Here is a 25,598-nt window from a genome sequence, read left to right as displayed (position 1 = left end):
GTCTCGGTGCAGACAGAACGATCCATTTATCTCCATCGAAGTCGAATGATTTGTTCTTAATGACGAGCTTTAACGAGTGGGGGCGTGTCGGCTCTGTTTATTTTCCATTCTTCTTAATTAACTGCTCAAAAAAATTTTTTTTCCATTATTTTAGCCCCTGATCTAGAGAACTATATAATATAATACATTAAATAATGAATTTTTTTTAATAGAGACTCCAAAGCTCTTTTATGAAGACTCTCTGGATAATAATGTAATAAAAATAAATTAATAATTTAATAAAAGGAACATAAGATGAACGTACAGAATGAACTCGTCAGTCTTGTTATTATGTGTGTATTCATACACACTCATGAGCACAAGTGGGATAAGGAAGGTTTTTTTCCCAAAATTATAGGACTTTTATGGATTTCACAATTCTTGTCTAAAACTGCAGCTTTTGTGGGTTGTTCCTGGTCTGCAGTGGTCAGTATCTATCAAAAGTGGTCCACGGAGTGCCAGTAGTGAACCGGCAACAGGATCATGGGCGGTCAAGTCTCATTATTGTACATGGGGAGTGAAGGCTGGCCCATGTGATCCGATCCATGTTGGTCAAACTGCTGAAGAAGTTAATACTGGTTCTGATAGAAAGGGGTCAGAATACACAGTGCAGGACGGGTCAGGGCTGTTTTGGCAGCGACCAACACAATATTAGGTTTGTGGTCATAATGATATGCCTGATTGTAAAAAAATGGTGTGTGAGATCTCACCGAAACTGTAAGCTCCTCCCTGGCCTCTCACACACACACACACACACACAGCCCTAGGCCGTAGTGTCTGTGTTTCCTGTTCAGACGTTCCAAAGCCTCAGCAGCCGAAGCTCTCGGCGATTACTCACTGGAATTAAATTCCCTCTTATTCCACACCCAGTTTTTCTATGCTGTTACTCTGCCCTCAATAACACGCTATTGTAAAGCCCTAAACTATACACTCCACGTCACTCTCTGGAATCCCAGCGCCTCTTGTTTCGCTGCCAGGAAATTACATAAGAACAGGTTTCACTTGACAAAGGTCAGTGTGTTGACTGGGTGATGAGGCAGGGCTTGGGTCGCCCCGTGACTGTAAAGCTTACACAGTGACTTACCTTCATGTTTCATCTTCTAGATTAGGTCATAAAGTACACCTCAATATCTCAGAGGACATAGTGAAAGTGGTACAGGAAGTTTATCTGCTCCAGGAACTTTTCAACAGGGCAATAAAACAGAATTACCCCAGGCCTGACTGATGCTAAATTACCTGATATTTAGTATACATGCTAAACAAAAAAATTTTGGAATCTTTGAATCTTTAACATCCCTCTGGAATAGTTAGCATTCTGGCGTCCAGCTCTCCGTCTTTTTCCTCACGCTTTCTTAACAGTGTAAAACATCTGGAAGCGGTTAGCTCCAGCGGCTGCACACTGATGCTGAAATCCTCTAGTGTTTTGTTTTGATTGTCACCTAGGCTATTTGTCATGTTTACAGAATTCAGATTGGTATCGTATTTAATCTTGATCCTTAAATCCTTCAACGTCACACAATCTCGTCATGCAGGTTTCCTGAACAGTCAGTGAAGTGTTTATTTGTTTGGACGTGAGCTCCCAGCTCCGTGCAGACGTCTCTTTGAGGAAGAACATCAGCCTCCAGAGAGATGCCTTAATGACTCTGATTATTATTATTTATTTTTTTTTTATTTTTTTTTTTATTTTTTTTTTATTTTTTCAGTGACCTGCTTTTTTGTGTCATTCAGCAGATGGAAACAGGAAGGAAGTTCATCTAATCCTTCAGACATAAACATAACCTTTATATACAGAGAGAGAGAGCTGTGTCAAGGCCAGTATCTCTCATCCACATCTCTAACAGAGAAAGAAACATCTCTCTCTCTCTCTCTCTTTCTCACACACACACACACACTCATCATCCAAACATATTGTACTGATTAATCTGCATGTAGAATCTGCTGTGTGTGTGTGTGTATGTGAGAGACAGAGAGAGAGAGAGAGACCCTGTAGGTGTGTGTTTGTGTGTGTGTGAGAGAGAGACTGTGTGAGAGAGAGTGTGTGTGTGTGTGTGTGTGCGTGTGTGTGTGTGAGTGACCCTTCCTGGCTCGGACACCTCCATGACCCTGCCCAGTATAAAGCAGTGAGTTAACTGGACGCAGCACATACACTAAATCCCTGATGTTCTGCAGGTTGATGGAATGTCAGCTCTTATCTGTTAAAGACTTGTCAGTATTAGATACAGTTCCATTAGGATGATTTTATTGAGGAGTTTGACCGGTCACAGGTCATTAGCAGTCGTTCATCTGCAGGAAGAGGAAGAGGTGACAGAGCGCACTGCCTCGAGGCAGGATGGTGTGATGGATTCCAGCTCATTTACTGTCATTATTTCTGACTGTTCATTAAACTCCTGATGATCTTCATGTGTGCAGTTGTACCTCCACTATACTGCGAGCTGTAGTTCAGCTTCACACACACACACACTCGAAAATATAGAGCATTTATTTTTAACTTAATGAATAAAGATTCTGAATTCTTACTGTAATAATGAACCAGAACCGTGCTTAAAAACAAAAAACAAAAAAAACCCAATTTATTATTATTATTATTATTATTATTATTATTAATAATAATAATAATAATAATAATAATAATAATAATAATGTTTAAATAACCAGATGGAAAACTTTATATATACGTAAAAATAATAATAATATTTAATGACCACTAAAACCAGGGAGTACTTGTAGGAGTATCTAACACAAAAAATAGCTTTTTTAATACTTCACTTGACTAATTTATTTATTCTGTTTCATTTCTTTTGCTCGATAATTTGTTTGTTGTATTATTAGCCAGTGCATTTAAACATTAAATAATGAACGAGTGAAAAAAAGAGCAATTTCTGATTCCATTAACACACTACATAACCAACATCCATAAAATCCTACACAACCTAACAAAAAATATGCAGCATCATATTGTGTATTTTATATCAGTGTGAGATTGTTCTGATTCTTTATAGACCAGTTACACAATCCAGTAAGACTCAGACATGAATACATAAAAATTATAATTAAAAAAATCTCTAGGTGCTTAATAAGGCTTTTGGTGTAGTTTTTATGAGGTGGTGGACATGTTATTCCAGATCTGTTCACTTTTACTGAATCGCATGGACATTTTAAAGAGAGGCTAGAGCCAAGTCCTCCTATTTATACTCATTTCTTCCTGCTGATCCTTTAAATTCGACAACAAATCTACATGTTAACTTTTATGCCTTTAATTCATTCAACAATTCAAATGAAGCAAATCATTTTAAACATCTTAAAGCCTGGACCTATAGAACAGAGTGTGATGTATGCCCAAAAGGATAAATTATTAACACTAATTAGACTGAAGGAAGAGCAGTAATTATACGTCCCTTGGATAGAATCAGACCTCGGCTCGGTTCAGCAGTAAATCAGATGTATTGTTGTTGGGTTTGTTGGCTGTGTTTACAGTGTGGGCGGAGCTTGTGCTGCTGTCAATCACAGTGACACTCGGGTACTGTGATGTCACGAATACATAACAGGATGGATGGCGTCTTCTTTTGGGTGTGTTATGCTGCTCTGTGAGGTCCTTGACACATGATGAAATTAGGGACTGACCATATAAGAGGTCAGGTGAGTAGTAGAACCCAGGTGTGTGATATACACATGCAGTAATGTTTAGGGTCATCACTGTTGTGGATCTGCAAATCACATCCGAGTACACTACACAATGAAGTTTTGTCGTCATCACTCAAATCTCGGCAAATATCGCGCGGCAACCCAGCTTCGGCTGTTACTATAGCAACCTCCTCTATCCTGTATCCCCCCTCCCTCCTCCTCATCCAGCATCTTTTCCTCCTTACCGACACAACAGCGGTAGGTAACAGCATCCTCGGCGCGCGTGCACCACAACGGGGAAATTAAACATGGCGCTCATTCCTTCCCAAATCCTCAGAGTAGCCATACTCCTGTCGTATTTCTCCATCATCTGCAATTACAAAGCCATAGACATGCCCGCGCACCAGACTTACGGCGGTAGCTGGAAGTTTCTGACGTTCATAGATTTGGTAAGTCTTCCTCCAAACCAAGCGAATGTTTATTTATTCGACACGCAGGGCTGACAAAAAAAACAACAACAACAACAAAAAACAGGCAAGCCCCGGAGAGAAACAAAGGCATTCCCAGTGTGTATGTGTGACTGGTGTAAACTGGCCTGGGGCTGTGCATCAGAGTGCATCACGACTCATTCATTTCTGCCGATTAACAGAGCAACCAGAATAAACCTCCGAAGAGAGGGTTTACACTAAAATACTCAGTATTCGCTAAGATTTAATTAAAAAAGAAAAATCAGGGCTGTTGGCTTTACTCTTGCATTAAGAACAAATGTAGGTCGTGTCAGGTAGCAGTCTGCGCATGCGTAAACTTAGCCTGGCGCGCCTGCTGTTTTGTCCTACAAGCTCGTGACTCATGTTTTCCACATAAACACCTTTTTTTTCACTTATAGAATGAATTTAATAGAAATGGCACGTGAGGCTGTAATAAAGTCGGGTTTTTTAATACAGCTTGTAGAAAACTAAGTTCATTTTTTAGACCTTACGAGCAGATTTCACCCTTAGGACAAAATAGTAGACGCTTATTCGGCTTATTTGGTCTAAATGCCGGAATTTTGAGATGTAATAAATATCTATAATAACACTTTTCGTCATTTTACACTCAAAGAGAAAGAATTTTAGAGATATGAATGTCATAGATACAGCATTTAGAGAGACATTTAACTTCAGCGTGTTTACTTTTTGTAGATTAAGCAGATGACCTCCGGTCAGGTTCAGACTGACCACCAGGTTGTCAGATGCTTCAAAATACAGGAACTGACTTGTGCAGGTCAATCTGATCTGAACACACGTGGCTAATGTTAGCGAAACATTATCCAGTCACTATCAACATCACTGTTTAGCAAGTAAAGCGTCTTCATGACATTCTCATTGTTTTAGATTGAATGGAGTTTTCGCAGTTCATGACAACAATCACAACAGCATCCTTTTATTCCTTATGTGATGTTTAAAGTATTGTTTCAAAAAACACTTATGTTACACACGTAATAAACTCTTCAAAAACTGTTTAAATCTGGAATTTAAAAAAATTGTGGCCAGAGGTCTCAGGATATTCATAATGTCTATTTGGGGTTATTTGCTAATCAAAGAGTAATGGAGAGTCTGCTAATGGAGAGTCAGTGATTAGCCTTTGGCTGTTATTGTTTGAAAGTAACGGAGCAATCTCAATAGTTCATTGCACTGTAAATAAATGCCACAATTTGCTTTAGCATTGTAGCTACATGTAGCATTATGCTACTCACGCTTCAATCAATTAGCTAACATGGTCTGTGTATTCACAGAAGCTTATCTGCTCATAAATGTCATAAAAGTGTTTTTTTTTAATAGTTACAGTCAGCTAGAATGAGTCGGTCTGTTGTCTTTTGTCTTCTTTCATTACCGAGTTGTTTCCACTCAGAGCTCTCGCTCACCGGCTGTTTCGTGTTTGTTTTTCACTGTTCTTTGTAAACTTTAGAGGCTGTCCATGAGAGCCATGAAATTCCCAGGAGTTCAGCCAATTCTCAAACCACTCCGTCTGGCACCAGCAGCCAGGCCGCGGTCAGAATAACCTGGTCATTATTTTGGGTTTTACTACCAGACTGTATATACGAGTGAACAACACGCTGTCATTTTCTCCCATTGTGTGCTTTTGAAGGTTTTTTGGTTAACATGGGCACATGAGGAACGTAACACAGCAAGTACAGCATTATTAATGAATGGGTAAATATGTAAAATGGCCTAAATGCCAGAGGAAAAGGAAAAGAATTCTCAGCAGATGGTCTGTTTAAACCGTTTACGTCAGAACACGACATGGATTTGCTACAGAACTGTCAAATCTGTCCACTCTGTAAATCTCTGGCGCAAAATTGTAAAGATCTTTAATGAAGTTTGCTGGGCTTTAATGCTACTAAGAGCTACAGGTGTGAGTTGGAAAGTGTCTGCAGGTTCATGGCTAACCACTTAAAATGTAAGTCTGGGTCTTTTGACGGTCACTAACACAGGAATGGACAGGATTAAAAAGTGTACTGCAGCCAGCTACCAGAGACATTTTGGCTTAGCTTTTGAATCCCTGTTATGATGTCCTCCCATGTAGAGTCATAGATACTTCACATTAGAGAGGCATAATCATTACAGATGCTTCCCTCGCAGGTTGGGGATCAGTGTAGTACCACAGGGGAAACAGATGAAATGTGGCTCATAGGTCAGGAGACATCAACAAGCTGAAACTGAGGGCTGTTTGGTGTCCTGGCAAATGTTGAAATGAAATATATTATTTGTATATATTTTTTGAGAGGAAATATATATATCACTGATCTAGAACGACAGAATTAATATGGAATGCTGTAGCTTGAAGATCATTTCTGTTGATGACCAAAACCAGAGGGCAGTTAATAAGTCACTGGGGGTAATGTAGGAAGCTGCAAAAGTGGAAATATACTTTCTGTTGATGAAGGGAGTTTAGACCAAAAAGACACATTTTATTATAAACTAAATATCTGTATGTAGATCTAGCTCCATAAAAAATGGGCTCCTCTAACAACATGAGGAAGAAACCAGTCTTGAGAAGAACCAGGCCATAAAGGCCTTCTTCTTCTTCTGAATAATGCTGGATCCTGAGATTATACTGACCACTGCAGACCGGGAACACCCCACAAGAGCTGCAGTTTTGGAGATCCAGTGGTCTAGCCATCACAGTTTGGCCATTGTCAAACTCACTCAAATCCTTACGCTTGTCCATTGCTTCTAACACATCAACTTTGAGGACAAAACGTTCACTTGCTGCCTAATATATCCCACCCACTAACAGGTGCCATGATGAGGAGATCATCAGTGTTATTCACCTCACCTCTCACTGCTCACAATGGTATGCCTGATCAGTGTATCATTTATGCTATAGGCTATAGTCTAGTGGATTTTTAGAGTGACCCCTTTATTGATGCTTTGCTCTTACACATGACATGCTTTTGTATATAGTAGACAGATTGTCCACACTTACACTTTGCCATTTTGTGGGCATGTGTTACGTTTAATTCACTTCATTTACTATAGATCTGGCAACCTGGCAATAACCTATCCTGTCTACTCCTCTTCCTTCACTAAAACTTTTTACAGAGCGAGTACAAGGCAGTAAAAATACGGATCTCTGTTAGGACTTGTTGCACTTCTCCTGATTTACATTCAGGGTTTAATCACCTTGTAGCATGATTGAGGTGTTTCTGTAAGATCTATTGTTCTCACACATAGCGCTTCTACATCTTCACATACCTGACAATCCAGTTTTTCACCGCTAACCTGCGATGAAAAACTGAACCCAGTATGAATAATCCCTAAACTTACTAACACTTACTATCTTGTTCTGATGCATCTGGATGTAATGTGAAGAGAAAGGACACAGGATATGATTCCTGAAGCTCCTGACTATATTCCTGAATGAAGGTACAATAGAAGCCTGATTCTTTAACAGAAGATATCTTACTGACTCTGGAGGACTTTGTGAACTTCTCTCACATGATCATTAAGGATCTTTGCATAGCATTGGACAATATTGAGTTATAACGTGCCTCCTTCAGGGATTCCAGCATCTCTTCCATGTAGGTGTGTTGATACATTATGACCCAGGAGGAAGACTTTGGAGAGCGAACTTGCTTTTTTCTTTTTATTTATCCTGGGCACTTTTCAGCGTGTCATTAAGAGACAGACATTTTTCTGGCATCTCAGCTCCTTTATACATCATCTGGTCTTTCTCTACAACACAAACTCTGAGCAATACCCACATTAATAACACACAGGTACACACTCAGTCCTGGACTTACTCACACCTTCTCCATTCACAGACCATATCCCCATGGAGTTATACAGGCAGTTAGATGTCTGGAGCCTTGGTGGTGGGCTTCTTCTTGTTCTAGAGGATCTGTCAAGTCATCTGTCATCTTTCATTAGTAATTCCTGTGTGGTTTGAGTACTGGTGAGCATGTTCTCGGATTATCTGTTCAACATCTGCAAACTGGGGATGAATCCTGTGTTGTTACTGTCACAGACCAAGGCCACTGAGCATCTTCTTCACTTTTCTTGCTGCTCATCACTCAAGTGTGTGAGATCAACACCACACAACACTGAATCACAACACAATCCTTTCCTGAATCCCTTTAAACACTGATTTTCTTCATATCTTCTCCAAGGTCTAGGTCTGTAAGTCTTGTCCTAATCAGGCTCAGTAAGTCATGCTAAAGTCAACTTTAGTAGCTTCCTGGATGCTGAAAAATAAAAGATTCCAAGTTTTAATTAAAAAAATCACAGCCTCAACATCCCAACAGAAAATAAAACATTGTCCAGTTATTACTATTGTCTTAGAGCTAGACTCAGAAATAGAGCTGTGGCAGTCTGACAGGATACGCCTCATCTCAGCTACTTACTTTTTATTTCCTTCTTCCCAGGAGGAAAGATATTGAGGACTAAAAAATAAAAGAGTTGATTAATCAGAAGAAAGGGCCTTTTTTTAAGTTCTTGGCTCTGAAAATGAACGCTGTCGTCGTTTTGTTGGTGCTGATTTCACTATCAGGACAGTAGCTTATCATTATCTGATAACGCATCTTAGGTGTGCAGTAACAGTACACTTCCGCTTGCTGTGTATGTTTACATTTTCAGCACTGCTTTTGTAGTAGAATGAAATATGAGTTGTAAATATGTGTTATGTTGTTTTTACTTCAATAATGCTTCGATGTTGTTTCCTGCAAACTGTGCCTGGACTACTGACCAGAAGGTTGTGAGTTTGATACCCAGGTCCACCAAGCTCCACTGCTGGACCCCTGAGAAAGGCCCTTAACCCTCAATTGATCAGTTGTATAAAAATGAGATAAGTCGCTCTGGATAAGGGCATCTACCAAATACCAGAAATATAAATGTAAAATATCATATTAACTAGTTTTCTCAAATTTATTAAGCAAGCATTAAAGCATGAAGAGTCCACATCTGGATGGAACATCTCCATCCTGAGAGATAAGCAGATCAGTGAAGGGCCATTCAACACCATGGAACTGATTTCGGTGCTGTTTTCTCTGTCTCCATTTCTGCAGGTCATCCAAGCTGTGTTCTTCGGAGTGTGCGTCCTGACAGATCTTTCTAGCCTGTTGATGAAGGGCACGGCCAGCGTGGAGCAGGAGAGGCAGCTCCGGAAGCTGATCGGTCTGCGGGACTGGATGATGGCGGTGTTAGCCTTTCCTGTAGGAGTCGTAAGTACCATTTGCATTTATTAGTGTCATTCATATTCTGGTCAATGCCACAATGTTACTTTTACATAATAATCTTATTCAAATAATTTAGTGGTAGAGATGGGCATGGCTAAATTACACCGGAACAGAATGTGTGAATGTTTATTATGAAAATGATATGCGTTGTCATAAAAGCTGATCTTGGTTCACTGGTCACTGGTTTAAACCTGAGCTTGGGTTAATTCTGTGAACTACTGTGGCGTGATTCCTTTCACATATTTGTGTATATTGTGAGCAAAAGGCCATTCAGAAAAAAAGGTATTTTTCTCAAAATAAGGTAGAGCTGTCTCTCCAATGCCCACATACCATCAATATCAAGGAGTGCTGGCAAGTATGAGGTCATTCTGTGGCTGTGAGCCACCTTTTAGTAAAACACTCTTCTGGTTGTCTGTAGCTTTATTGTGATTGGTGTTGCACGTGTCCACAGACGTTCACTCTCACTTTCACAATTCTTCAAACACAGCCCTGTGGTGACATTACAGATGTCTCCTGCCTGCTGGAGCAGATGAGTCCAAACCATCAAAATGACATTAAGATGTTGATGATGATGTTATCAGTAATGACTTGGGTGATTCACTGAGTTGTTAGGCATGCTCAAGAGAACGATAAAAACACTGGTCCATGTTTAAAACAACATTTCTGAAAGCTTTACTGCCAGGAGACAGATAGTGGAACAACCTGACACTATGGTTCGAGCTCCAAACCAGGGATTTTGCATTTGATTATAATGTTTTCTGCCTTAAGTGTCTTTGGCTTTAATATTTCTGGCAGTGACTGATGGAACAAGCAACTGGGAAAAGTTTGCTTCATGTGCACTTCATCTTCTCACAGAGAGCAGAACAGATCTGTAAATATCCAACATCCTGTGATCTGAAGAGCCTTTATAGAGCCTTCAGTGAAGAACATGGGCTGAGAATGGACAGAGGAATGAGAGAACTCAATGCTCAAGAGCTTATACCTCTTGAGGGAAAGAATGCTTGGTGAAGGTCTGGGCAGTGGACAAGTAGTGGCATTCTATGAAGGGCACAGCGTTTTACATCATACACTGACCGTAGTGCTCTGGCCAGGACTTTTAACTCCTCCAAAACTCGATGGACTCTTAGACTCCAGGCCCTTCATTTCGAGTGAATTTTAGCAAACACAGGGAGTTTCAGGAGAAGCTCCTTCATGATCGTTATGTATAGTGTGTAAAACTTCTTGTATTTGACATCAATAAATTCCTGAGCTACAGAACATTCTCCAAAACCTTAGCTGCTTAAGGTAATCAGTCCAATTCTTGTGTCCTATCATGCTGCCTCCCTCACCTTTCTTGACAAGTCTATGCTGACCGTTAAGACTTCTCAGGACTTGGGAACTGGGAAGTGAAGCTAATACTGGCTGTATTGCTGAACCACAGAACATACTTCTGACCTCACCACATCAACAACCATAATGAGCTGAACAGACTGCAGTGTTTTCTCAAGTCACCTGAAAAACTCATAGGAAAGAACCTCTTGAACTCAGGACCTCAGACTCATGAAGCAAGAATAATGAGTCATTAATGAACTCGTTCCCATGCAACCACCAGATGCAAATAAATGTGCATCACCCCCCAGACACCAGGTAACCTTACTTCCTCATGCAGTTAGACTTAACTACCTCACTATGACATGACTGTATCACTGATTGCGGTGTGTTTTGCGGTTCTGCAAATATCTGGTGCAAATTCTTTCTGTCATATACACCTTCAGAGCAATCACGTGTACTACTTTGCTCTTGTCTATGTACTGGTGTTATTGTAATGTTTAATGTTTGTAGGAAATCAGCAGGGAAGTGTACAGTAAAAAAGAATGATTTGCTTTGCAAATGCTAATCTATCAGTGCTATATTGGACGACATGGCGCTAGGACTGGGCAAAGAGAGGAAGTATTACTTTTATGTTAATGATGGACAGCTGATAATTGTACAGAAAATGTTTGGAATTAGCAAAAAAGCTCAGTTAAAGCAGAGATTATAGACATTTTACTCATTGTAGGAGGTTATTTTCACAGTAAAAAATCACCTGTAGTGCTCAGGTAAAGTAACATAACATAACATAACACGTAACATAGCATACTGTAAGTAAGGTTGATGTGACGTCACCACGTGACACGACGTCACCCCTGCAACTTGTTCAAACACAACAACGGCTAACCAAAAACGTTCGCAAGTGTGGCTGCATTTTACAAAATTTAGATGTGGACAGCACTATTTGCAATATTTGTCATTCTAAATGCAAGGCCGGCCATAGCAACTCATCTGACCTCAGGAAGCAGCTAATCAAACACAACATGTATTTAAAAGTTCAAGAGTGGACAGTATTTGGCAGCTTGATCTCCCGCAGCAAAATAGCAAAATAGCTGCAGCTAACATTAAGGAAACATTAAGTGAGGCATCGACGACAACTTCAGCTAATTATCCTAGCTAATTTGATAAGTTGTTGGAGAAAACAACATTTTCACGGCGATGGTTGCCGTTAACGTAGCATTTTTCTAGCGTCAGCTAACACTTCTCAGTTAACGGATCGACATTCCGTACCGCGCTGTTTATGTTACACAAACCGGTAAAAATGTACCCAACCCTAACTGTAAGGTAGAAAGTAAGTGTGTACAATCATTGTGTTATGTTCAGATGAATCCATGAATCATGGTCTGTATTCCAGCCAGAGGTCAGAACGCAGACAGACACACAGAACACACACCACAACGAGACTAATCCATAACCAAAAACCAGGAAGTAAGCATGAGTCAAAACTGGAAAGTCTAACTAGAAATATGAGAACTAAGGAACAAGGAAACACAGCTCAGAAATGTCCATAACAATGGAGCTGCCACATGCAGAAACAACGATGACATGGATCTAGCACATAACCCACCGTTCTGTCACATCAGCAACCAAAATAAAAAACAAAAACACGAGAGTCCTGGCACTAATTCCTATCCTGAGAACTTGGCACGAGACTCACTTTACTCCGTGTACATCATTAGTTCGGTCGCTGATGTGGGGAAACACACATTACAAGGTTCAGAGATTTATGGGTCATTTGCAACCTTTGTGCGTGTGACAGAGATGTATGACTCTTTTATCTACTCGCTAGAAATGTTAAATGGATGTGTTAGACAATCTGAAAGGTCACTTTGTCGACATGGTGGTCTTATGGTTTCAAACTGGCTTTCAGCTGTCCAATACGATTCTGTAATCAGTTATCATTGTTAAAACTGCTGTATATACACAGATCAGCCATAACATTATAACCACCTGCATAATCTTGTGTTGGTCCACCTTTTGCTGACAAAACAGCCCTGACCCATTGAGGCATGGATTCCACTAGATCCCTCAAGGTGTGCTGTGGGATCTGGCACAAAGATGTTAGCAGCAGATCCTTTAAGTCCTGTAGGTTGTCCATGGATCTGACTTGTTTGTCCAGCACATCCCACAGATGCTGGATTGGATTGAGATCTGGGGAATTTGGAGGCCAAGTCAACACCTCAAACTGGTTGCTGTGCTCATCAAACCATTTCTAAACCATATTTACAGGCCACCTTCTTCCATTGCTCTGTGGTCCAGTTCTGATGCTCATGTGCCAATGGTTGGTGCTTTCAGCGTTGCACAGGGGTCAGCACGGGCACCCTGACTGGTCTGCGGCTATGCAGCCCCATATGTAGCAAACTGTGATGCACTGTGTATTCTGACACCTTTCTATCAGAACCAGCATTAACTTCTTCAGCAGTTTGAGCAACAGAGGCTCGTCTGTTGGATCAGATCACATGGGCCAGCCTTCGCTCCCCATGTGCATCAGTGAGCCTTGGCCGCCCATGACCCTGTCGCCGGTTCACCACTGTTCCTCCCTTGGACCACTTTTGATAGATACTGACCACTACAGACTGGGAACACCCCACAAGAGCTGCAGTTTTGGAGATGCTCTGATCCAGTGGTCTAGCCATCACAATTTGGCCCTTCGTCAAACTCACTCAAATCCTTACACTTGTCCATTTTTCCTGCTTCTAACACATCAACTTTTAGGACAAAATGTTCACTTGCTTCCTAATATATCCCACCCACTAACAGGTGCCATGTTGAGATCATCAGTCTTATTCACTTCACTGGTCACTGCTCACAATGTTATGGCTGATCGGTGTACTGCATCTCAGAAACATCTCCTCAGTGGATTTAGCTATTTTAAGTGTTTAAAGGTGAAAGATCTCTGGTAACATGGGATGTAGAGCTTAGTTACTTTGACTACAGCTGAAGAATCCATCATATTATCCAACATCTGACATCATTAACGTCCGTGTCATGTGTTTTTCACTCTCATGTTGCGTCTCTTTCTTTCTACCTCTTGTTTTGTCTTTCCATCTGTTTTCAGTTTATGTCCTGATTAGTCTTCTCATTTAAACCTTACTTTCTGTGTGTGTGTCTTTGTGAGGTTTTATCTTCCCCCATGTTCGAACCTTCTTTCCTCATTTCTTGCCAATTCCATGTTTCCTTTGGTTCTAGTTTGGATTTTTTTCCCCCTCATCTATGATTATGCATTTTTTCTGTATATTTCTGCCTGCACATGTGATGGACGTTGTCAGATTTTGTGGAATCATGTTCCAGTGTGTGGTGGAAAACATTCCCAGACCAGTTCAGGCAGCAGATGTTTGGCTAACTTCCTATTAATATCTAAAGGTTTTATAATAAATGTTGAAGAAGCAGGTTGGAGCAGCATGTGGAAATATAGTGCATGTACTGAGTATACAGAGAGAGTGGGTTATTTCAGCAGGTCTGAAGGTATTGGCAAGTTTTGGAGGTATTTGGTGGTGATGGGTGAGCAGCACCGCCTCACTGAGCCCTGTGAGTTTCTGTAAAGGGCAGTGTGGTGAGGTGAACGATATTTACGCATGGGAAAAATCCAAATAAACCACCTGCCTGGATGTCCACTCCTCAGGAAGCCAGCCACTATTGAATTACTGAAAGAAACCACATCAATTACCCGTATTCACCAAAACCCGTCCTTCCAACATGGCTGTGTTTATTTAGCCATCACCAGAATATTCCTGGAAACTGAAATGACCAATCCAAACAGGATCCTGTCACATCCTTCAGTGAGGTTTGTTAATGCAGAAGATGGAATTTGGGAGTAGTTAAAACCACAGGGATTAAAGGAACGACAGAGGAGGGAGAGCGAGTGGGGATTTCTCGCTCACATCACCCATGGTGTGCAGTAAAGGGTTTGTTATGATTTTTGATTATTTTGAATCTCTAACTATAAAATGCTGAAGACGTTTTCTCTCAGCTTGTAGAGATTGTTACTATGAATATGTGAGGTTGATCTTGTGTCTGTTGCTTGATTGGATTTTTTTCTGCCATTCTTCAGTGTATGACTTGGATATGGCAAAAACAACACAGATCTGGGTCAGTGTGGGTCAGTCAAACCTTCAGAGTAAAAATATTTAGGCCTAAGAATAAGATCCATTTACATAAATTCTTCAGCCAGACCAAAACCCAGCTGGAGATATATCTCCAAGTCAGAATCTGGTGATCATGCACACCTCTCGACAGCTCTGACTTCAAATCTTTCTGGACAAACATCTATCCTAACCAGACATCAGTCATGCAGATTTCTCTCTACAATATCAGAAGGATCTGGACCTTCCTGCCCACAGAGGCTTGTTCCTTGTATCATGAGACTGGACTACAGTAACTCTTGGCAGTAACTCTTGCTTTTGGCAGCTCTGCCTCAGCAGCCATTCAGCTCTTACAAATGATCCAGAATGCAGCTGTATGGCTTGGATCACCAGCACCACCCCACTGCCTCACTTCCTCCACTGGCTTCAGATTTTAAACACTGATATCTGGCAACAAAGCCAGAAACGGACCAGTGCCCATCTACCTTAAGGCGATTTTTACACTGCTAACATGTACTAATCCCCAACAGGGTTTAATGGCACTTTCACTCCTGTTAGTCAGAATCAAAGTGATCTTGAGATTTGTGGTTTTAGGTTTTCTGGACCAGGAGATGGGAACACGCTGGACAGGGTGCTGACTGAAGCAATGCAGACTCATTCAATTCAATTCAATTTATTTGTATAGCACTTTTAACAATGTACATTGTCTCAAAGCAGCTTTACAGAACATAGAAAAGAAAAATAAAATAAAAAGTTTAGAGTTAAGTTGCTATTTTATCCCTAATGAGAAGCCTGAGGTGATGGTGGTAAGGAAAAACTCTGATCTGAGGAAGAAACCTTGAGAGGAACCAGGGTCAGAAGGGAACCTCATCCTCATCCTCATCTGGGTGACACTGGACAGTAATTAATGTTAATGTAAATAATGTCCTTTCTACAACAGCAACCAAGGGCTCCTGAGGAACTAATAGGTCAGTGTAGTTACTGAGTTCATTACAGACTTAACACTAATTCCTTCCTTCCATTAAATGAACCAAATAGCAAAGAAATGAAACGTTGGCATGTAGAGCTAAAAATCTATGTGCTGACCATCATGGTAGCTATTAAAGTTATCTGAACTACATTTCCCATCAGCCCCAGGATATCACACGTCCTTATCCCTGCACCTGTACCGTATTTTCACTCTGATTAGCAGGGTTATATAACTTCCTGTGTTTCAGAGTCTTATTGTCGAGCCTGTGTTGTTGTTTTTGTTGTTGTTGTGGTGTTTGTCCTGTTTGTCACAGCCTCGCTCATCACTTGTGTCTATAAAAATCTGCAGATGCATCCGTTTCTTCCCTGAATTGTGAATAAACATCCTAAACTTCTCCTGAGCCCAGAGAGATTTACTATATTAAATATTACTACATAAATATAGAAACTAGCTTAGGATTTTGTTGTTTATAAAATCCAGTGTTTATTTTAGTGCAAAACATTTCCTTATCTCTTCTGTCTGTCTCTGCTCAGTGTGTGTGTGTGTGTGTGTGTGTGTTCACGTCCAGTGTTTGGGTTAAATCAAGCGCTTTAGAGTTTAATTGGAGCTGTTTGATTGATGTTTTTGTCCACTTCTGAGTCTAATGACCAGTGGTCTTCTCACCTGCCTGACCCTGTGATTTGATTACTATGATGTCATACTTTGAGCTTAAACTACAATGATTACCTCATACTCGTTTAGATTTGTATAATTCGTACAAATTACAAATTCGTAACTTGTATAATATAATTTGTAACTCATGAAAGCTTTCTAGTCTAAGCATTATGATATTTTATACGTTTCTATAGTAACCAAGAGCAGCACTATGAGACGTTATGAAAGCTGTTATAATCTGAAGGGTTATATAAAGATTGTATATGTTATTTTCTTTGTGTTTCAGTTTGTAGTGACCATGTTCTGGAGCCTGTACCTCTACGACAGAGATCTGGTGTATCCGAGACTCCTAGATAATTTCATACCTCAGTGGCTAAACCATGGAATGGTGAGTTTGACACCGAACACAGAACCGAGACAAACCCCTAGAGCATTTTGAAGTTGTGAAGGTTGAAAGTTGTGCAAGCTCTGATGTTAATCAGGTGGAACAAAGTCCCAGAAACAGTGTTTATGACAGGTGAGTGTGATAAGTGTGATCAGGATGGATTGAGCGCTGATTCACCATTGTGATCAAACGAGTCGTCGTGAGTCAGAGACGGGAATTCAAAACAGATGAATAATCTTCAGAACTTTTGCAATGGAATATTTACCCAGTGTTCAGGAGAATGGTGTTTTCTCAGTGGCACAATTACAACATGTAAAGCTCACACAGTTTGTTTTATTGAATAGACCTGGAAGATTAGAGCAGATGTTGAAGCACAGATGAGATGATTTGTCTCTCTAAAGCTCTAAAGCTATCTGAGTTCCAGCTACAGCAATCTCTGAGACTGGGAACGATTTGTGATATGCAAAAAGGCCTGGTTTCTCCAGCGTGAGCATGTGATGGTTGTGGGATTACACCATTACACCAGTGTAAATATTTTGCCGCATTCCATGGTACCTCGTTTGTTTGTTTGTCCTCGCTTCCACAGCAACGGTCCTCAGCTTCTCGCTGCTCAGAGGAGGAAACAGTGTCCAGACTCTGTTACTGCGAAGCCTCCGTCTGCCATTAAAGACACCGTCGGCCTTCGTAATTCTGTCAGAATGTTTATCACTGAGGTAAATCTGCTTACCTACAGCACAGCAATTAGGAACGCTTTACACCTCACCGCCGAGGATAGAAACCAGTCTGAGCTTCAGACGAACGAGTGCAAGGTGTTGATTAAAAACCGTTCTCGTGTTCTGGAGACAGGAAGTGATAGAATGACTCATAGTTTTGGAAATTGTTTGTTTGAATAGAAATGAAGGAACAAGGAGTGAGATGTGAGCTGGTCCGGAGACATCACGTTAAAATCAGTCTTATTAAACAGCAGGAAAGATACTCTACATACCAGCAGTTTAGTTAGTGCTTCATGTACATAAATAATCAGTGAGAAATTACAGCAGTAATAATTAGTAAAAGTTTATAATAAATGTTATTCCAATAATAAATGAGTCCTATAGAATATCCATGTTTGGTTTTTGAGTAGAAATTTGAATGATAAACTTTCGAAAAATTGTTTGCACTTTTTATGTTCAGAGAGAGAGAGACAGAGAGAGCAGAAGCGAGAGAGAGAGAGAGACAGACAGACAGACAGACAGATAAAGAGAGAGAAAGATAGATAGCAAGAGAGACAGAGAGAGCAGCAGATACAGACAGAGACAGACGGACAGAGAGACCTATAGATAGAAAGAAAGACAGACAGACAGACAGACATAGACAGATACAGATAAAGACATATAGAGCGACAGGTAGAGAGAATGAGCAGAAAAGATTGAGAGAGAGAGAGAGAGAGAGAGAGAGACAGACAGACAGAGAGAGAAAGAGAGACAGACAGACAGACAGATAGACAGAGGGAAAAAAACAAGGTTTTGTGACAGAGAAGGAGAAAGAATAAGATGAGGGGGTGTGTAAGGAGATAGCAAGAGAGAGAGAAAGAGACAAAGGCTGAGACAGACAGACAGAGAGACAGATGGACAGATAGAGAGACAGACAGATAGAGAAACAGGTGGACGGATAGCGAGACAGACAGATAGAGACAGAGAGACAGATAAAGAGAGATGGTGTGAGGGAGAAGAGAGTGAGAGTTGCTTCAGACAAAACAGAGGACAAACCCACAGTGAGGAAGTGGTCAGTTATACACTGATGATGGACTTGAGCCATTCTCCTGATGGTCCTACCATGACGTTCAGGCCCAGGAGAAACATGAGCCATCTCTTAGTGGCCGTGTGACTCTGTGAGCGGCCTGAAGGGGGCGCTGAGATGTCCAACCAGAGTGATAGTCAGATCGGAACCAGAGAGAGAAGGACACCATGTCTTGGAGGTCCTGTTGTTGAAGAACACGTTTCTGAACCTGGTATCGATTCACAGTGAGTGTGAGAGTATAGTAGTGAAAGAGCGCCCCCTATCTGTGGATGCCTCATACATACATGGAGAGATGAATGCTGGAGTTGATCTTTCTTCTGATTGAGAACTTCATATCAGGTGGAACTGACAGATGATGGTGTGTCCAGCAGGTGGAAGATGTCCTGAGTGAATGTTTGACACGACTACAGGGTTAAAAAATAACTTCTCCACTAAGAGCTTTTCCATATGGCGCCTTTAAAGTGAACTTTTCTCCGCAACAGCCACAGAACCTAAACGACTCGTTAGCAATCGAATCTGCTCCTGGCAGGACTGTAGCGAGCCACCATCATGTTTAATTCACCAGGTTAGTTCATAGGAGCTTTAACTGACGCCGGGGCTGGAACAGAGCTCATTGTGTATACGGGGGCCTTTAGGACTAATTACCTAAGGTAAACAACCTCTATATCTACATCAGGCTTTTCTTCTGCAGCCAAGCGGAAAGAGAGGAGACAAAGGTGATACGCTGCAGTAGCCTTTCCACCGGAGCAGCCCTCCGTGCCATCAACTATTTATGGAGCTCTTTTAGACTCTCAGCAGCCCAGACTCCACCTATTTATCCATTCCCAGAGTCGAATTTGGTATTGATTACTTCCTAAGCTATTTATTCATCTTATCAGGTGAACAGGTTGAAGCTTAGCTAATTAAGTGGCTCCATTTCCATCCGTTTTTTCTTCTTCTTTTTCTCGAGTAACTGATTAACTGACGGGAATTCTAGCTCACACACTTCTATAGATGGAACGATTTGGACACGAGCGCTTTGTGTAACCAAACACTGGAGGATTTCTGTAAGGAGGCCTGCTACATAACAGCCTAATAGCTTCCTCTGTGCCTGTGGTGATCTACATCCTTTTCCATGTGCCAGTAAAGAAGAGTTCACACACCGAGGCGGCTTCATAGAGCGGCTCTTAAATACCTCCAAACGGTTTTTCTGGGCATTCCTTTACAAATCCTTCCGTTGGACTTTGCGGGCTGTTGTTTAGAGTGGAAAAAGCTGTGCCCGCAGGCCAGGTCTGGATGGGATGCGCTTCAGAAAATTGTCTCTAACTGTACACTCCTGCTGTGATTAGTAGTATGTTTAGACTTGCAGGAGTGAGCGAGTGGACGTGTTGAGTTATAAGGAGAAGTGAAAAAACTCGAGATCATCGAGACCTCCCTGTTCTCACTTCTCCAAAGTCTGGACGATGCGTCACATTTCAAACGGGGATTAGTGTCATGTCTAATGTAGAACACGCTCACTTTAATGCAGGAAACTCTCACAGAACTGAAACACAGCATGTTTAAAAGACTAATAAAAAGATCTCTAAATGCCAGAGACGAGCAGATACGGAACGGGGTGGTGACCTTATCGTCTCTAACCTGTCCGTTACCTTTGACCCCGAATCACCAGATCCTCATTCGCACTCTTACCCACTTGGCAGTCGGGAACTGTGGCCTGAATCGTAGCACATAGCTTTAGTTTCATTACCTTCTCGCTGGACGTTTCCAGCAAATCACTATGTTCCCTGATCAGATCTCATTACTTCTCTTTTCCTCCATCCCACATTTCCAGAAAATATCAGACCGCCTTTCTTCTCATTATCTGAAACTTAATCTCTTCACCAAACTGAAAAATAACTCCTGTTGGGTTGATGGTCACCATATCCACCCTCACAGTCCATCATGCACACGGATCAATGCTTGGGATTAATCTCGCTAAAATATAAAGCGTTTTTATTCCTTTTACAATAAAGACCTTCCTGTTCTAACCGTATCCAGGATGCAGCTTTTAAATACTCCATTTTATTAAGTACTATTTAGAAGTTATGTATTGTTTACGTCAGTACGAGGAGTTAGGACTGAACACAGCCTGCAGTCAGATGTTAATTAGAACAAACCGTCAATGTAATTACCCCTTTAACCTGATGGTGGCAGCAGAGTGCGTTATTAGCACAGTTAGCTACATTCCAAGCTCTAGTTATTCTAATGATTATTCAGTCACTGCTACAGACAAAAAGCGTGAGAAGGATTTTAAACGAGTTTCGAATGTTAAGAGACCGTCGCAGAGATTGAGGAGTTTAATATCATGAGACTAATCACAACTAATCATAACCAGCAGAGACGCTGAAGCAGCTGGAAGAGATCCTGTTTTTAATCTGATCCTGAACCTGAAGCGATCCTGAACATTTGAATCTGAGCAAACAGAACACAGAACATAACTTTCATCCATTCAGTATTCAGTACCTTTCATGAATCCTAAAAAAGCACAGATTCAGTAGATACAACACATTGACACGCTACTGCTATTCTACTATATTGTGTCTCTAAAAGAATATTTTAGTGACTTTTGTCCCTCAATGAATTCATCTATGATCTCAGAAAAAGTTTGTACACCACTGGATTATGCATGTTATATACACTACATTGCCAAAAGTTTTGGGACACCCCCCCACATCACTGAATTCAGGTGTTGTTTTTCAGGGGTTGGGCTCAGTCCCATAGTTCCAGTGAAAGGAACTCTTAATGCTTCAGCTTCATACCAAGATTCTGGAAAATTTCATGTTCTTTGTGGGAACAGTTTGGGGATGACCCCTTCCTGTTCCAACATGACTGCACACCAGTGCACAAAGCAAGGTCCATAAAGACATGGATGAGTGAGTTTGGTGTGGAGGAACTTGACTGGCCTGCACAGAGTCCTGACCTCAACCCCATAGAACACCTTTGGGATGAATTAGAGCAGAGACTGCGAGCCAGACCTTCTCGTCCAACATCAATGCCTGACCTCACAAATGCGCTTCTAGAGGAACGGTCAAAAATTCCCATAAACACACTCCTAAACCTTGTGGAAAGTCTTCCCAGAAGAGATGAAGCTAAGGGCGGGACAACTCCACATTACATTCATGTGCATGTGAACGCAGACATCCAAAAAAATTTGGTAATATAGTGTAGCTAGCTAGCTCATGCTAGCATGTGTACAAACTAGCATACTTTTTGCATTCTTTTTCTGCTTTCTGAAAGACGCTTCTGCTAGCTGTTTGTCTTGTTAATGTTAACACGTGCAATGTTTAGCTGTTGTGCTAGCCATGCTGCCTCGTACACATTTAAAAACGTCTTCTTTTGTTTTTTCAGTCCTGATCTGTCAGTGTTTGGATCGTTTTGCATGGCAACCGCTCCTCTCTCTGAAGCTCTCGCCTGACAGATGGCAGCTCCTTGTTGTTTCTGGCACAACACCAGCCGCTCACATGGACATACTGCACAAAACAACATTATACAGTGCTCACTTTTCATCTGCGAGCTGGGAAACTATTGTACAAGCGCCATAAATCAAATCCACTGACCTATTTTTAGGTAATTATGCCCCTCCTAATGTGATGGAGAGATATATTTTGGCTGAAACATTTAGCACAACATTAATCTGGCTACACGCTTTGTAGCTCCGCCGTGCCTCGAGCTCATGTCCTGCTGGAAAGCCAAAGGTCATCAGAGGAGGAGATCGTCTTCTTCTTCTTAGTGATCATGTGATCAACACAAACTGTGGAGAGGATCTGAATGAGATGTGATTAGCCTTCGCTCTTCAGGTCCAAAGGACCGGAACCACAGAACAGTTCAGACTGTTTAACTCTGCAGTATTTCTTTCTAGCCTGATAAGTGAGTCACGTTACTAATCCTCTTGGTAGTCTTTCTGATGTCAAATAAACAGGAAATGTCTACTGTTTACTTTGGAGAAGAAAAAAACACACCCTTAAGAACAATAAGTGCAGCTTTTTCTTTTCTACACTCATTAACAGAGTAATTAGCAGCACAGCATTAGTTAATCATCAGAAAGTGTGAGGAGGTTTATATAAAAGCAGAAGGTTTTCTGCATCAAGGAGAAAGAACATCAGCCATAACCTCAGAAATGCAACTGACTGAGAGCTCACAACTATTATTATTGTTGTTGTTGTTATTATTATATTATATTATATTATATTATATTATATTATATTATATTATACTATCCTGATAACTAAGAGCTGAAGGACGCGTCATTCATTCATTCATTCATTCATTCATTCATTCATTCATTTATTTATTCATTCATTCATTTTTATTTGTTATTTATTTAATTCATTATTCATTTATTCATTCATTCATTCATTCATTCATTCACTTATTCATTAATTAATTAATTTATTTTCCCATTCTTCTCCTCTCACATTAGCTAGAAGATAGAAAGCTTTCCAGAAAGTACCATACCCTAACCCTAACCCTAGGCGATTAATGTTATGAGCCGACACTCAACCACGCCCACTTTTCTAAATTTAAATCCGAACATGAAAAATTATATTTACATTTACATTTCTGTAATATACCATATATGGTATATTTTTGACATCAGGGTCTCTACATGGCTTTCTGAGGAAAACTGATGAAGTGTCGAGTTCTGATCTCTGATCTGAATTAAAACTCTAATGAAAATAAAAATGTCAGGTTTCTAGACTCAGGACAGAAACACTGACATCACACAGGCAGGATGATGATGATGATGATGAGGATGATGATGATTATGATGATGATGAAGATATTCAGTCATATGACACACTGCTGATAAACATGACGGACGCAGCAATGTTAACGAGCCATGACCTCAGTGCTACAGTACAGAAGCTCCAAACAGACCGGTTCTCCGTCTGACCTTCTGCTCGTAACAGCACAGAGTTCAGGTGTGAAGTCATCAGTTCAGCACTCAGTAGTGGAGGAGCTGGAGGAGAAGCAGCTGACCAAGAGTGTGATTCAGCCTGGCACTGTTGTGGACGGATCACAGGAAACAGATGTGTTTTTCAGAGGGCGAGCAGGAGACAGATTTAGTTAGCAGATCGGAAAAAAATTCAAGCCTCCAACAACCACAGCAAGGCAAAAAAAAACAAAAAAAAAAAACGAGGATGTTCAGCGATATTGATTTCTCTCAGGGAAAAAATCTTTTATTCGTGCACCCTTAGCTTAGCTATTTCTTTTGTTTTGTGCTTGAAAAAGATCAATAATTGCAAGTCTGTTTTTCAATTATACTTCTGTTTCACTGCCTTCCTCTCAGAGCCTGGCAGCCATCAGCATCACGGTGATTTAAGTGGCTCGGATAATTCGGTCCAGCCAAACCTCGACATTAAACCGCGCTGGATCACGGGATCGTCCCTGATAACTGCACTAATATTTACTTATCTTGACCTGGTAAAACATGTTTGTTTCAATAGGTCTCGACTCCACAGAGCTATGAAATCATTTCTCTCACACTCAGAGGAATGTTTCTGACAAACGAATGAACATTCTTTCACAACACAATGAAAGTGTGAACACCGAAATAACCTCAACCCCAGCCCATCCAATGAGGGACCTGGATTTTTTTTTCCCATAACATTTAAAGCAAAGCATGTGTTTTTTTTTTCAGAACGGTAATTCGTCCTGAATTAGAGCTGGATTTTTTTTTTGCTCTGTCATTATTGTTAGAAGTGAAACCATGTAAACACACGTCTCTTCTTCTTATAGTTAAGGGTCTTCTGGATACGTTATGCTGTTTTGTAGGATGGAATTTTCCACAGACTGTCCTGGTGTGCGAAGAAAAACCGCAAGAACGTCTCTGCCTGGTGGTCAGAGAGAGAGAGAGAGAGAGAGAGACAGAGAAACCTAGAGTGAGTGAGAGAGAAAGTGAGAGATAGAGAGAGAGAGAGAGAGACAGACAGAAAGACAGAGAGAGAGAGAGAGAGAGAGAGAGAGAGAGAGAAAGGGAGAGATATAGAGGGAGAGACAGACAGATGTATATATATAGAGAGAGACAGAGACTAATAATGTCAGTAAACTGTGCGGTGGACATTTTGCTCAAACCTGGCAATGTGAGTGTGCTGTAGTCTGAAGCTTTGTAGCTTTCTAAACATAAATAAATACAAAAATAAATAAAATGTATTGGTATTAATGCAGGACGTGTTATCTGAGTAATATATTTGTATTTGGTTATATGTAACACCCAGGCCCACACCATCCCACTCCTACACGCATGAAACACGTAACCTCACCCCGCCGCTGACCCACCCGGAGGTATTTAGCAGGGATTTCAGTGCTGACGGGGGGCAGATGAGCCGTGGTGTCATGTGAGCTCTTCTGTCAGCTGGTAGTGTGTCAGGGACAGCCGAGGAGGCCGGTTTAGAGAAATATAAGCTCTGACCTTGGGAGCACTCTCCCTGACACGCGATCCCCTCCAGGAGCTTTCTGCTGGCCGGCCGTCATACCTATACCACAGATTCCAGAGGGTTCTGGAGCTGGATAATCCTCTCAGCAGGTTAAGACAGGCAGAAGTTTGAGAAAGCAAGTGGAGACATCTAAATCAGAGACAGTCTCATGTCCAAGATACCGCAAGTCATTAGTTATAAACAGGATTTTCAGCATCAGCCATAACATTATGACCACCTGCCTAATATTGTGTTGCTGCCAAAACAGCCCTGACCCATCGAGGCATGGACTCCACTAGATTCCTGAAGGTGAACCAGCATTAACTTCTTCAGCAATTTGAGCAACAGTAGCTCGCCAGTAGCTGCGCTCTGGTCTTCAGTTCATCATGTAGATGTTCGTCAGGACTTGTTATGTTTTCAAGCCTTGACTAAGGGTCGTTAATGACAATAAAACAGCTGGTCTGTTGAGGAAAGTGAGTCATGAATGCAGCCATTAGAGCAGTGTGTTGTTTGTGCTGGAAGGAAGGAAGGAAGGAAGGAAGGAAGGAAGGAGGGAGGGAGGGAGGGA

The 25,598-nt window shown here is 41.1% G+C and overlaps 1 protein-coding gene across 3 annotated transcripts in view; it reads left to right on the top strand.

Moving 5' to 3' along the window:
* Window positions 1–3,879: 3,879 nt before the first annotated feature.
* aig1 (androgen-induced 1 (H. sapiens)) overlaps window positions 3,880–25,598 on the top strand; it is a 28,132-nt gene continuing 6,413 nt past the window's right edge. For 2 of the 3 annotated variants that reach the window (XR_009204683.1, XM_058391206.1), the window contains exons 1-3: window positions 3,880–4,109; window positions 9,206–9,361; window positions 16,719–16,820. Coding sequence is in view for 1 of the 3 variants with exons in the window: in XM_058391206.1 (XP_058247189.1) it covers window positions 3,969–4,109; window positions 9,206–9,361; window positions 16,719–16,820 (399 nt within the window). In the remaining 2 variants the exon portion in view is untranslated. Of the gene's footprint in view, window positions 4,110–9,205; window positions 9,362–16,718; window positions 16,821–21,962; window positions 22,182–25,598 lie in introns of all 3 variants that reach the window. The other variant, XR_009204684.1, reaches the window with a different exon arrangement.

The sequence above is a fragment of the Hemibagrus wyckioides genome, linkage group LG06, assembly GCF_019097595.1.
Source record: "Hemibagrus wyckioides isolate EC202008001 linkage group LG06, SWU_Hwy_1.0, whole genome shotgun sequence".
Lineage (NCBI taxonomy): Eukaryota > Metazoa > Chordata > Actinopteri > Siluriformes > Bagridae > Hemibagrus > Hemibagrus wyckioides.
Note: the sequence above shows the minus strand (reverse complement) of the source record. Positions and strands in the feature narration are given on the sequence as shown.